Source organism: Anoplophora glabripennis, unplaced genomic scaffold, assembly GCF_000390285.2.
Source record: "Anoplophora glabripennis isolate ALB-LARVAE unplaced genomic scaffold, Agla_2.0 scaffold614, whole genome shotgun sequence".
In the NCBI taxonomy this organism is placed as follows: Eukaryota; Metazoa; Arthropoda; class Insecta; order Coleoptera; family Cerambycidae; genus Anoplophora; species Anoplophora glabripennis.
Genome location: NW_019416778.1, coordinates 172,991 through 188,272, shown reverse-complemented (window position 1 = coordinate 188,272; position 15,282 = coordinate 172,991). Strand labels below are relative to the sequence as shown.

Below are 15,282 nucleotides of genomic sequence, written 5' to 3'. Positions count from 1 at the left end.
TGATGTGCTTACAAATTCCATTTACTTTTAAGCATAAACATAAATAAGTATAATTGTAATATTATGGTTAGAAATGTCTGCACAAGGGGATCGTATTGGTCAATAACTTGAAAACGGCGAATCTTAGGGAAAAAATTCAAGTTACCTTTTTTATGTATTTTGTGCATTAGAATATAAATCCGTTACAATAACTTGTGGAAAATGCAGTGGCGTAGTTTTTTTTGTAAAAAAAGGGTGACCCCTGTCCAGTTGTACACCACTGGTTAAATCTTTAAAGCTCATATTTTAGGGAATGTAAGGCCTACTATCATACATTATCTGTACCAAATTTTATTGAGATCGGTTAATAGATTCCGGAGATATAAACAAAAAATCTATTTTTTTAACAACTTCAACACCCTGTATCTCTAAAACGGGGCTGTTCCAGACCAATGTTTATAAGGCAAATACATATTATTTTAAAGAGATCTATCTGCCCTAGAAGTTTCCTGCATAAAATTCGGACCACCCTGTATAATGATATTCCTGATCGTTGTCATTTTATTAAATCCTGTTACTTTAATAATAGATGGCAAAATATGGATGATGAATTTGTTTTCTCTCCTGTATCTAATTTATCTATAGAAAAAATTATCTTTAATATTAAATCAAATGCTGTTCCTGGTCCTGATGGCTTAACTGTGAAAATGTTACTTTATCTTTTACCTCATTTAAATGATCATATTACTTTTATTATTAATAATTGTTTAACAATTGCTTAATTTTATTAGATTACAGCCGAGCATACGATACCTTAGACCATGCTACTCTTAGTACTAAACTTAATTACTTTCGTGTTAATAATTTGTCTTCAATTTTTTTTTTTAAATTATTTAAGTAATGGACACCAAAGAGTTCTTTTAAATAACACGTTTTCAGAATATATTTGCATAGGTAAAGGTGTACCTCAAGGTAGTATTCTAGGTCCCTTGCTTTTTTTCATATATACCTACTTCAGATTTGTCCAGTCACCTGGAATTTTGTCGTCGATCACACCAGCATGCTGATGACACTCAAAGCTATTATTCTTTTGATTATCGTGACCTGGATAAGGCTTTTGAAAATATTAATTCAGATTTTGCTGCTATCAATAGATATTCGAAAGCTCATGGATAAATTATTAATGAAAGTAAGACAAAAATATTAGTCACCGTAATCGTATTCTTCCAAGTCAATCTTTTAATGTTGTATTAAATAATATAACGTTACAACGAGTAGCTACTTGTAACAGTCTTGGTTTAGAATTGGATGTAAATTTAATTCTCATGTGTCTAATTTGGTAAAAAAGTCTTTTGGTAAATTAAAACTTTTTATACGTATATAAGGATATTTTATCTACTGATGTTAAGTTACGAATGTGTGACTCAATAATTCTTTCTCGAGTAACTTATTGTGATATCGCGTACTGGCCTGCATTGTTAGAAAGAGATAAATATTCTTTATAAAAAATCCAAAGTGCTTGCCTTAGGTTTTGTTATAACATTAGAAAATATGAACATATATCTGCAATTTTGTATGACTACATGGTTTAATCTATATGAACGTTTTGTAATTCACCTAAAAAATTCCGATATACTACTGTGACTATATCACTAGACATATGATCATTTAAATGTACCGAAGCACAAACTAACTTTATTCCATAACAGCTTTACCTATAACTCTGCAAATATATTTAATTCGATACCAGTAAACATCAAACTATCTTGTAACATTGCTATATTCAGAAAAAGGATCAAAGAATTTCTTGTACTTAGTCGAGGTCTTACATAGTTATTTCTGATTTATATATTTTTTAGAGTGTTTTTTTTTTCTTTTGGAATCATATTTGTATTAGGGTGGTTATACTGAACAACTCTGTTGATATGCAATAAATTATTATTATTATTATATGTTGAAAGTATGCAGAATACAACAACCCTCAGTTTATTTCAGATTGTTGCAGTCGTAATGGTTAATTTTGAGAATTTTGAATATGCGGAAATGGTGGTCTTATATGGAGAATGTTCATGTTCATACATCCTCGAGGTCCTTGCTGGACAAGAATGGCAATTTAATATGTCAATTGCGTACTGTTAAAACGTAATTTATATTTTTAAATAAACCAATCTGTAGCTCGTATTTACAATCACCTGGTATAACTAACTAAATAACTAAATGAATTCAGGAAATAAACGGTATCAAATTGCGTTTATTTTTAGAACATCCCATGCGAACGAAAATGACATGCTAAAATAAATCAATTATGTCGCTTGGTCCACACCCAGCGCCAATTTTCAAACAGATCCAGAACAGAGAGATCCAAAATAGCTTTATTTGTTGACAATTAAGTAAAATGGTAAAATGTTACTTTCAACATCTACAAAAAAATAGCACAGAAATCGAAAAAAACCTTATTTCAGACTTTTTTTTATCTTGACCCAGTTTCCGAGTCGGGGTACAGGACGGCACATTCTTATTCCTCATTATATAAATAAAAAATTAGAGCTTTGAAAGTAATGGAATTCATCTTCCCTTCATTTGTTTATTTTTTAACAAGTTGATCAAAATTACTATTATTAACATGGCGATGTTGAAACAACTTTTGTTCACCTATGACCAGTCTATTAGCACTGACGTTATAATAATATCTAATAATAATAATAATAATAATTTAGTAAATCAACGGGTAAACCGATACTAAAATAACATATATACAGGGTGTCTCAGTAAAAGCTAAATTAAATATAACAGATTTGGAAATCATATCCAAGATTGTAACTTTTTTTTTTCAAATAGTCTACATAGGACAATTCTGCCATACTTCTTATCAAAAATAAATACATATGCTGAGCATCCCATCCTCACAAAAGCCAGGAATTTTTGTACTTTATTTTTAAGTTTCCACAACATGGTGCAATTTATTGCTCACCAATGTACCTACCACTTTTTGAATAATATCAATTTTTGTTAAAATTGATTTAATGAATTAAGTATGTTGATTTATTATCAAGCAGGTATCACGGGCAACATCAAAATNTCCCTGTGCATTTCCGGACCCATGTTCATATGAACTTTTTTACTTAGTTTTGATCATAGAATCGCCCTAGTCAGGGTTGGCAGCTAATTATGAGACACCCTGTAGAGTGTATGTAGCAATTTTAAGGACGTCACTTAGCAACGTTTTTTACTAGTCAAAATGTTTACTTTGGAACACTTTTTTTAAGGGCTTTGTGTTAGAAAATGTTAAAACAACGCCAGGACTGAAATGAATTAAATCGATATTAGACAGCTTCTAGAAAAATTACTCGAAATTATTTCCAAGAGATGAAGTGAAAATTACCTTGTATGCGTACCATTACTACAAGCAGCTGCCTAATTTTATCGGTTGCAGCAAAAATACACTGTTAGAGATCGGCGGTGTCGATAATTTAGTTCGGTAGACACTGTTTCATACATCCTCAAACGAAAAAATTTGGAAGGTTTTATATCTGGATTTCGCGCTGGCCAATGCACAGGCCCATATTGTTTTATACACCTACGAACCTATTTAAATTTAATAACTAGTCAGTTTCTGTCATCGTTTCTATTCATATTACAATACAATAAGTAGATATTTATACCGGTATTTACTGTATTATGCAATTGCATGACAGAAAAACTAGAAAATTAATAAATGGAAAAGTAATAAAGTGGCGACTCTGATCAATGTATTTCTATTTAACGCTTCTCGAAGTACATGCAATGAAAATAAAATGAGGAGAAGTTAATGAAAATTTTGCAATAAATTATATTTTTTAAATGTAAATATACCTACATTTCAATTATTAACTATTTATTAATAGTTGACATTGCACCTTATTTTGGGTGTCGTATATACAGCGTAATTCAGTCCTGATGCCATTAATTTTAACGATGTACCTGGAAAGCCTAATAAATACAGAAAATCTAAAAAAAATTGTTCTCGACTTTTAAAAGATATGCCTTAACTTCCGCTAATTAGGCGCCCTCACATTTTCTGAGCGGGACACGCAGACGGACAACAAAGCGTTCGAATATTGAAGCGAAACAACGTTGTCACATCAGAACCACATAAATAACAATAATATATTCAACTCTACCACCGTTAATCGCATTTTCAACATTGTTTTCCCGCAAATTATACTGTTTCATTAATTGGTTATAAAATAATTAGGAGAGATAGAGGAAACAGAGGTGGTGTTGCCATTTATATTAAAGAATCTCTTTTTACTGTTATCTATTAATATAAATGATAAAAATACGTTGGAGCAACTTTGGATAAGTTTGAAAATTGCAGATAAGCGACTGTACTTGGGAACATTATATAGACCTTCTAATATTAATTTCAACATGTTTATTGACCAGTTTGAGAATGTATTGACTGAATTATTACCTCAATACGATTATATAGTCCTTGGTAGGGATTTTAATGTTGATTTTTTAAATACAAATGATTATAACTGCATATTATTCAAGAACATTTTAGATAAATATGGTCTTAATCAAGTAATAACTCATCCCACGAGAATTACAGAACATTCGTCAACTCTTATTGATATTTTTGTTCCATCATGTCCAAACATTGTTACTGATGTTCATGTATTAAATATGGATGGTGTATCAGATCACCGTTTTGTTAATTGCACTTTAAATATAACGAAGCCTAAGCAGCAAATTCGCTTTAAAACATATAGAGACTTTAAACAATTTAATTATGACTTATTTCTAATTGATTTGCACAACATTTCCTGCTGGGAAAGTATTTATTGTTTTGATGAGGTGAATGATATGGTTTCTTTTTTAATAATAATGTTTTGCCTTTGTTCGATTTCCATACCCCTCTTAGAACAGTTAAAATAAAGAAACTTCCTGCTCCGTGGTTGTCGGATAATCTTAAATTCATGATGATACTTAGAAATAAAGCTCATTCCAAATATCGTAAATTAAAAACTGAGGCATCATGGGAGACTATAAAAGACTTCGCAACCTTGTTAATATGGCGGCTAAGTCTGAGAAAAGGGCATCACGTTTTTAAGACAGACTCAAAACATTTTTGGAAAACATTAAGGTAAGTATTTGAACATTTTATTAAATCCTATTACTTTAATAATAGATGGCAAAATATGGACGATGGATTTGTTTTCTTTCCTGTATCTAATTTATCTATAGAAAAAATTATCTTTAATATTAAATCAAATGCTGTTCCTGGTCCTGATGGCTTAACTGTGAAAATGTTACTTTATCTTTTACCTCATTTAAATGATCATATTACTTTTATTATTAATAATTGTTTAACAATTGCTTAATTTTATTAGATTACAGCCGAGCATACGATACCTTAGACCATGCTACTCTTAGTACTAAACTTAATTACTTTCGTGTTAATAATTTGTCTTCAATTTTTTTTTTTAAATTATTTAAGTAATGGACACCAAAGAGTTCTTTTAAATAACACGTTTTCAGAATATATTTGCATAGGTAAAGGTGTACCTCAAGGTAGTATTCTAGGTCCCTTGCTTTTTTTCATATATACCTACTTCAGATTTGTCCAGTCACCTGGAATTTTGTCGTCGATCACACCAGCATGCTGATGACACTCAAAGCTATTATTCTTTTGATTATCGTGACCTGGATAAGGCTTTTGAAAATATTAATTCAGATTTTGCTGCTATCAGTAGATATTCGAAAGCTCATGGATAAATTATTAATGAAAGTAAGACAAAAATATTAGTCACCGTAATCGTATTCTTCCAAGTCAATCTTTTAATGTNTCTATAGGTGGAACATACATACAGGGTGCTAAATTGAAATAAAAGTACTTCCAATTGAATACAACAATTTCGAAAATTTTCATCGAGGTTGTCACTGTTTTTTGCAAATTGTTTATATTAGACAATTTTACAATAATTCTTATCAAAAATAAATACATATACTGAGACAAGGTCACATTTTTTTAATAAGTACCGTTGTTGTATTAGGTACATTCATATGTACAAAATATTTATCTTATCGTTACTAATCTAATAATTGGCCCGATTTAATATACATGTTTTGGGGTTTGGAGAGAGTAAAATTTATCAGTTTATATAATTCCAGTTAAATAAGATTTTAATTATGCCTTAAGAACATCAAATTTCTCTTAAGAATACAAGTTCAACATGTTTTTAGTACCTACAAAATATAATTATTTTTTTTTTGTGTATTTTGTCATTTATTTGTCAAAAAAAATAATAATAAATTTTAAAAACACTATACAACACCAAAATGTGTAGATTGAAAGCAAATGTCCACACACCAAAAATAATCAAAATCGAATAATACGTAGGTATTCGAGTTATTTCCAAAATTCAAAAAATTTTCACGAACTTTGAAGCCATCTAGCGGCCAAACGAAGTGATTTTGGATATAGGTGAATTAGCCTAAATCTGGCTATTTTGAGTCCACGAATCTGTGGTCTTCTGTTGTACACGTTATCCTGGGATACCCTGTATATACATATAGTACCTATACAGGGTTATCCAAAAATTCCGGTACAGCAGAAAAACTTTCGAAGAAAGCATTTTGGGAAAAAATGTTTCAGATCAAAGTGTAAGGATTTTTCCCTGGCTATCTGATGGTGACCTTAGATTTGACATTGACTTTGACCTTCAAGGTCATTTGAAGGTCAAGTTAAGTTTTCTTGATGGAAACCCCTAACTTTTATTGCGGATTTGGAAAGAGCAAGAAATTTTACGTCCAAATATGGTCTTAACCATGACTTTAACAATGACCTTGCTCTTTCCAAATCCACAATAAAAAATAGGGGTTCCCATTTAAAAAACTTAACTTGACCTTCAAATGACCTTGAAGATCAGATCCAAGGTCACCATCAGATAGCCAGGGAAAAATCTTTTCACTTTTGTCTGAACATTTTTTCCCAAAATGCATTCTTCGAAAGTTCTGCCGTACCGGGCCTTTTGGAAGTCGACCCACATTTGACCTTGAAGGTCATTGTCAAAGTCATGGTCATATTTGGACGTAAAATTTCCTGCTCTTTCCAAATCCGCAATAAAAAATAGGGGTTTCCATTTACAAAACTTAACTTGACCTTCAAATGAACGTGAAGGTCAAAGTCAAGGTCACATGTAAGGTCACCATCAGATAGCCAGAGAAAAATCCCTACACTTTTGTTTAAACATTTTTTCCCAAAATGCTTTCTTCGAAAGTTTTTCTACCGTACCGGGACTTTTGGATAACCCTGTATATCACATAATCAAATAAATAAAATACATTTTTTATATGTATTTTGAGATGAATTATCAGCTGCAAATATTAAAATTTTTTTTGTCAAGGATCCTTCTTTTCTGTTTCTTGATTCAGTTACTGTAAATTCCGTTCCCGCAAAAAAACAGAGCTAATTAAAAAAGCTGTCACAGCATTTTTAACGGCCTATTAAACACATTATCCTGGCGTTGTTCCAAATCGGGTATTTCAAAAATCGTCACTAACATTTAAACACGTTACACTCAAAATAACAATATCATTAAAACTAAATGAACAATCCAAAAACATCTGGTTACAGAGGAACGCAATGCTGCCAACCGCATGTCACTAAATATCTCCATTAGAACATAATTCAAAGAGTTCGGTTATTTTCTAAACAGACCTCGTATAACAACAGTACTGACCTTATGAAGGCTAAGTTAATGAAGAGAATGATCTTGACTTTGCGCATTAAAAGGAAACTTTTTCTTTTGCGTGAATAGAACAGGAATATATTCAGTTCATTACACTTTCTAAGGTATGATTATATCACTTTCATTCCACATTGAAAGGTTTAGTAACAACACGCAAACATAAAAGTCTAGACAGACTGCAAATCGCACTTGAATTAAAAGTTCCCGGTTTCAGGGAGTAGGTAAGGTAACACTGAGGGTAAACAATTTTAATTGCTGAAGTTTTATATGAAAAATGTCTGCAAATTAAATGTAAATAATTACTGGGCGATTGCATTTTTTTGTACTTTATTTTTAAGCTTCCAAACCGTGGTGCAATTTATTGCTCACTAATCTATCTACCACTATTTGAATAATATCAATTATTTGTTTAAATTTATTTAATAAGTTGTTTGATTTGTTATCAAGCAGATCTAACGGGCAACATCAAAATATTGAGTATGCATTCAAGAACCAAAACAAAACAGGTACCTATTGGTTTTCAGATATCTAATATCGTCATAAAATCAATCATATTGCACTGATTAGTTTACATAATAATCAAACAAATACTTAATATAACAAATAGATATGTATCGTAAAAATGTCAAATTTCATCTCGCTAGACGTTATCATTTAATACACTACACGGATCAACAATTTCCATAAATCTATTTTTGATACTCTGCTTCAAATTTAGATTAAATAGGTAGGTACTGTTGCTCAGTTAAAAATATTTTTAACTATAAACGTTTCCTGTTAATCGTGAAATTTATAGCAATGTAGTAACAAATTATCTGTAGGTGGAATATTATTTATAAAAATGAACATGGAAATGTGAAAACTCGTACATAATGTAAATTTTCTGTAAATTAGTCAGCACTCATGTAGGTATATTAGTAGTTGCTTTTCTGTCTTATATATTACTCTGAAAAGGGCAATTATTGTGAATAAATAATTTCCCTTTAAAAAATTGTACAGAAACCAAATGAAATGAATGTTTCTAATTATTTTAAAAGCATACATATATCAGTCAATATGAACAAATATAAAATTTCTTTGGTGTTAAGAATAATATAAAGTTGATACCTAAAACATATTTTCCCGCTATTCTGATCGGAGGTAGAAAATCTTTGAAGCAACTGATTCTCGGAAAATATCTTTTTTTTCTGAAAAATTGCAAAAGAAAACGGAAAATTTGGTCCTTTGGCAAAGTCTAAGATATAATATAATACATACATATATTAAAAAAAATATCATTTAGATTTCGCTTTTAAAAAAAGCTGATAAAAATTCTGAATATGTTGAAAATGACCAAAAGTGTAATGCTTTGAAATCAGAAGTGTTAGATTTTAAAATTTGGTTAAAATACACTTTAAATTTTGTTTTTTTTTTGGTTTAGAGAACAGATATTTTATTCCTTTTCTTTGTCTACTCACAAATTAAAGGATGACAATTTTGGGCCCAATACGCCTTCTTAGAAAAGTACTTCTTGGTACGCTGATTGCAAATATGACTTCCGTTTTGTTGTAAATTGAGTCATTTCAGAAATAGGGAAAAAAACAGAAAATGTGCACTATAAGGGAAGAGCGGCTTTCTCAGGAAGAATAATATTTTCTATATATTCTCATAGATTTAGACAAGGTAGGTCCAGAAGCCATTTGTGGCTACTCTTGTTAAAGTAAGAACGGACTTGGAACGGTAGGATGTTGTGCGCATGTCATGACAGTTATTTGGTATTTAGAATATGGACAATACCAAGAACAATAAGACTACCCGCCGAAGATTTATTGCCATTGTTGTCATTATGGAGCTATTAACTGATATTAAACGTCTTAAACTTTACTGGGTGGTAACTATCTATCACAAAAATACTTTTTTGAAAAATTCATGATGAGTAGAGGCAAACTGAGATCAGATCCGGTTTTGCGGACATGGAAGTGCCATGGTTAAGTCCGTTGCGAATGACTTTTTTCATTTGTGGGTCAGTGTAAAATTTTTTAACTTCAGCAGCGTTGAAAACCAATATCTTAGAAACCACTCAATTTTGGAAGTTACGGCTATTGAGTTCTTTCTTTGCTAGACCAAGTACTATAACTTTTCACACTTTCCAAACGTGGACATTGTGGGCCCAAAGTCCCATAAGACTTTGACACCCTTCTTTTGATAAAATACGTTACATTCATATTTATTAAGGTTTATTCCAATAAAACATGAAAAGACTGAAGAAAAATCTGAATGTTTTCCTATTTTTCAGATTTTTTTCTCCCAAATTTTAATTCTCTAATTCTGACAGGGATTTTGATACAGTAACTTAAAGCCAATTTATAAACTTTTTAACAACTATATAAACTGACTTTAAATAATGTGCGGACATCACAATCTTATCTTATTACTAACTAAACATTCGGATATTAATTATGTCATTCTTGGTACTGATATTAATAATCTAATTGTGGTTTAAACAGGAACATTCACTTTGATAAACTTCTACACTACTGCTGTGGTTTATACTTGTAAAGACCATACTACCCAAGGTCAATTTAATTACAGGAAGAGAAAGTGTATTTACTATACAAACTGTTTTTCTGTTCAAATATGTGAAAATAACATTCTCTCGCGGAAATCTCCATTAAAAGAAATGATGAAAATATTTCACTTGAAAATATAAAATTTATGAAGTTTTTAATTAAATCACCAAAATAACTAAATATTCATGAAGATAAAACATATTAATATCGGAAAAAAACTGATTTTTCGTATTGATTTGGTAATATATTTCCTATCTTTCGAGATAATCCAATAAAGATATCATTTTATAATAAAAAAATTCCGAATAGGATGATTTTTTCAGGGTTGCTTGGGGACTGCCTCCTGAGTATCCAATCAAAAGATCACACTCGAACTCCTGGTATGACTTATTGCGCTATGGGGATGCTTTCTTAAATATTTTTTTAGAGAAAAATGACCTTAATAAAAGTTGTAGAGAATCAAATTCTGAATAACTTCTCTATATAAAATTGTTTGTATCTCTAATACTTAACGAGTTACTGCGCATTATATGACAAAAAATTCGTTTACCACAGGACTGATCTGGTAAACACTTTTTTTAAAATAACTTTAAGGTTGAAAAGGAGTACCTAAATGCTCTACAATTTTGCTTTATAAATTTTTTTATTGTCTCGACTACTTAACAAGTTATTAGTCCAATCAATATGTCACGGCCTGATGTTAAAACAAAAGATACCACCTGGAAACAAAAAATATGGTGATGCAGGAAAAAAATTCTAAGAAAGATAGTGTTTTTTTTCCTTTGGCGCATAAACGGTAAAGTTAATCTAAAAAATTTATAAAAGTTAAAATACGGTTTTTCGCTAATAAAAGAGAATTGAACTCCAATCGAAAAAAGTCAAATGAAAAAGTTGTAACTATTAAAAAAACCTATAGATTCGTATTTTTAAATATATGATTGCTATATTACTTTTCGAGATATATCGAAAAAACCGTCAAAAATCTACTTTTTTGTTTTTGCTGTATTTCTTGCAAATTAAGGTTTGTAAACTTGTTATTTGCTGTAAATGTAGCCCTCGGCAAACAAAAAAGTGCCTTTTTTAAATCAAAAAATATTAAAAATTTTTCGAGTGAAGTATATCGATTTTTCGAAAAAAAGGTTATCTCGAAAATGGGCTCTTCTTGCTCGACGAATAGTCATAGAGAAACGAATCAGGGCTAATTTCCTTAAGAGTTGTACTTTCACGGTAAAAAGAGTGATAACGATTTTATTCATTTCAAGTGTCCAAAAATGACTGAAAAAAGTAAAAATTTTTTGGCCGCGTTTTTCTTGAATATCTTTTTCGATTTTCATTACTCGATAATATCTATTATTGGAATCGACATTTTTACGCGAATTTAAAAAAAAACGTTGCTCTACGACCTTCTGGAGCCGATATTTTCTTTTTCAAAAAATTCCACGGACCGCTATTGTGCATACTTACAGAGACTGTAGTTGAAGACTTTTATTTATTTTCAATAAAACAATACTGTGGTGCATTTATTGCTTAATTCACGATCTGCATGAAAATAATCAACTCAGTTCTCTTTTGCAGAAAGGATCAGGTGAACTCAACTCTTTCTCAACATGTCGTCCGGATCGATGTATGAAATATCATCCTGCATGCGTGATGTACTGCCTTCGAGGTCGTTATCAATATCATCATCATGGCTGTCATTTCCAAATTCAGAAAATGGCAATGGTTGTGCTTTGCCGCAAGTCTCGCCAGCGCAGTGTATGCAGATTACGGTGCACCGCAAACCTGATTTTCGGCAACCACAAGCTGTTCCACAGGGTGTACCGCATTGACATGGAATAAGGTCTAAAAGCTCTGATGGGCTGGCTCTTTTTTGGTTCTGCAAAAACACCACTTGAGCGTGCGCAACTTTTTTCATATAATCAATCATATACTCGTTAAGTATTAGAGATACAAAAAAATTTTATAAGAAAAAGTTGTTCAGAATTTGATCCTCTACAAGGAGGTCATTAAGGTCTTTTGCTCTAAAAAAATGTTTAGGAAACTACCCCATAGCGCAAGCCATACCAGGAGTTCCAGTGTGATATTTTGGTTGGATACTCAGGAGGCAGTCCCCAAACAACCATGAAAAAATCATTCCGTTTGGAATTGTTTTTGCGAAAGCTTTGCTGGACCCCTCGGTCATGCTATGTTTTTTTTTTTTACTTCAAACCGAGATTTAAGTATAAAATAAGACTTAAAAATGAAATTACTGAATCTTCAGATGAATAAAACTGAAAGAATATTCGTAAATACAGATAGTATACATAATAATATACAGGTTTATCCAAAAATCCCGGTGCGGCAGAAAAACTTTCGAAGAAAACACTGGGAAAAAATGTTTCAGACAAAAGTGTAAGAATTTTTCCCTGGCTATCTGATGGTGACCTTGGATTTGACCTCGACTTAACTAGACCTTCAAGGTCATTTGAAGTTCAAGTTAAGTTTTTTAAATGGAAACCCCTTTTTTAATTGCGGATTTGGAAAGAGCAGGAAATCTTACGTCCACTATGACTTTGGCAATGACCTTTAAGGTCAAATGTGGGTCGACTTCCAAAAGTCCCGGTACGGAAGAACTTTCGAAGAATGCATTTTGGGAAAAAATGTTCAAGACAAAAGCGTAAGGATTTTTCCGTGGTGACCTTGGGTTTGACCTTGACTTTGACCCTTTGAAGGTCATTGTCAGTCATGGTCAAGACCATCGTTGGACGTAAAATTTCCTGCTCTTTCCAAATCCGCAATAAAAAATAGGGGTTCTCATTTAAAAAATTTAACTTGACCTTCAAATAACCTTGAGGGTCAAAGCCAAGGTCAAATTCAAGGTCACCATCAGATAGCCAGGGAAAAATCCTTACACTTTTGTCTGACATTTTTTCCCAAAATGCTTTCTTCGAAAGTTTTTCTGCCGTACTGGGACTTTTGGATAATCCTGTATAATTAGGTATACAATCTATTTCGCTTTTTATGGCTTATATTCTCTCTTCTTTGAAATCCAATCGTGTTAACAGGACGAAATACTCGTAATTACCTATATAGCGATTATTCACGTATAAAGAAATTTTATTGTAGTCATAGGCGTCGGATTTTAAAATTATAAAAGGGATAGGCTTCGAAAAAATGTATATATTAGACTTTCTTTTATTTAAAATTTAATACAATTACAAGGTGATCAAATATTTAGCTCTTTTTTTACTATTGAGTAATTAAAAACTAATAAAGTTAGAGAAGCTTTTCCATTTACTTTTTATTTTTTATAAAGCTATTCAAATCTCGAGCAATTGTTGACAATAATTTATCTTAAGCTCTATCTTTAAGATTTTCACATTTGAAAATATTTAACAGAAAATACGCGGCAAAAGAACATACAAAATAATATAACATCCATTTCAATTAGCCATGTTCCATTTTTCTATACATTTTTCAACCTTTTTATTACCTACTTCTTTTTGGTTTAGTAATTTTTTTCACCTAATTTCGTTATCTAAATCCTTTCTAATACGAATCTTATACTTACAAACTTTCACAATAGCGCTCTAGAAATGGACATAATTATTTAGTTATTTAATGTTTATATTTTCAATAAATATAACAATATTAATTTTTTTAAAGGCTAGATAAAAAAGTTTTTCCGGGATTTTAATAGCTTACTATAATACAAAATGTAAAAGGAAAGCTTATCTAACTTTAAAAGTTTTTAAATTAACGATTACGTTAAAAACTAAATGTTTGGACATCCATTTCCTGACTACATTTAGACATATTTTTTCAAATTTGTCGCAGAAGGGCTTCTAGGTATGCAAAATTAGAACACATTATTAACTTTTAGATTAAAAAGGCTAATAAATATTGTTTTAAAAGTTAACCCTTTTTAGTTTTAGAACCGGACGTCTATGACTAAAAGTAGATTTAGTTACACCAGAATAATCGCTTTACATGTAATAACCTCGTCCTAAAATGTTAAAACGTTTCAATATAAAATAACCGAAATATGAGGGTGGCTTCATGAAAAGTGAAAAAGTGTAGGTATATATATTTTTAAACATGCCTAGCTAGGCCGCTGATTTCAACAGGTAGATGTAACTCTATAATTTAAATGTACGTTAGAAACCCTTTGGTCATTATTATTGCTCACAAACCAAATCTGTCAAACCAATAATTTGTTTAATTCAGCGTCAAACGTCAAAGTTTTAGGTTAGGTAAAAATAAACAAATCAGTTTACCCCAATTCTTTGGAGTCCGTCCAAGGCACTGTTTAGACTGCGGATCATAAATAGCTCTCTGAAAGTTTTCCCATTTAGTTCTATTTTCCGGTCTATGAAACTGAAATTCCACTACACCATTGTCGTTCTTAGCCATCCTCTCCAGTAAAATAAAATTACACACAAACGGCGACTGACCTAACTTGATATGCTTACTAACCGGCGTATTATCACTGTGCACTAGTGCACGCCGCACAGGTTACCGCGTTCCCGTTGACGTGCGGCCAGAAGGTGAGCGAAATGGAAACGCTGCTCAGTTTGAAGTTCGTGCTTCAACTGGCTCGAAACTTCGACGCGACGACCGACACCGAAACAGAGCGTGCTGGATGTACGCATTGGACACGCGTCTGCTGTTTGATCGTAGACTCTCGGCAGATAACGATTTACTGGTTTATTTATCCACAATCTGAATAATAAAATAACAGGAAATTAGCGAGTTTTCCATTATACAATCTATAATTACATTTAAATTATCAGGTGGGGCATCGTAAAATAGAATGTAGGTAGGTACGCCTTATTTTGTCACAGAGACAGATATCATTGTCACTTTTGGATTAGTCTTATTTCTTGATCAGCGAATCTTAAATCAGCTGTAGACGATACCAGTAACTTCCCAGGTATAACAATCGTGTGCAATTCTAATACAAGTAGTTTCAAGTTTACTTGAAATACCCAAATTGTGTCAGACTGTTTTGTGTCTATTGTTGACATTTATATCGTTTC

The 15,282-nt window shown here is 31.4% G+C and overlaps 1 protein-coding gene across 1 annotated transcript in view; it reads right to left on the bottom strand.

Moving 5' to 3' along the window:
- LOC108911081 (sodium/potassium-transporting ATPase subunit beta-1) overlaps nucleotides 1-14,915 on the bottom strand; it is a 56,966-nt gene extending 42,051 nt beyond the window's left edge. Inside the window, exon 1 of the mRNA XM_023455444.1 lies at nucleotides 14,521-14,915. Coding sequence (XP_023311212.1) covers nucleotides 14,521-14,656 — 136 coding nt within the window. The 5' untranslated portion in view covers nucleotides 14,657-14,915. The remainder of the gene's footprint in view (nucleotides 1-14,520) is intronic.
- Nucleotides 14,916-15,282: the final 367 nt, after the last annotated feature.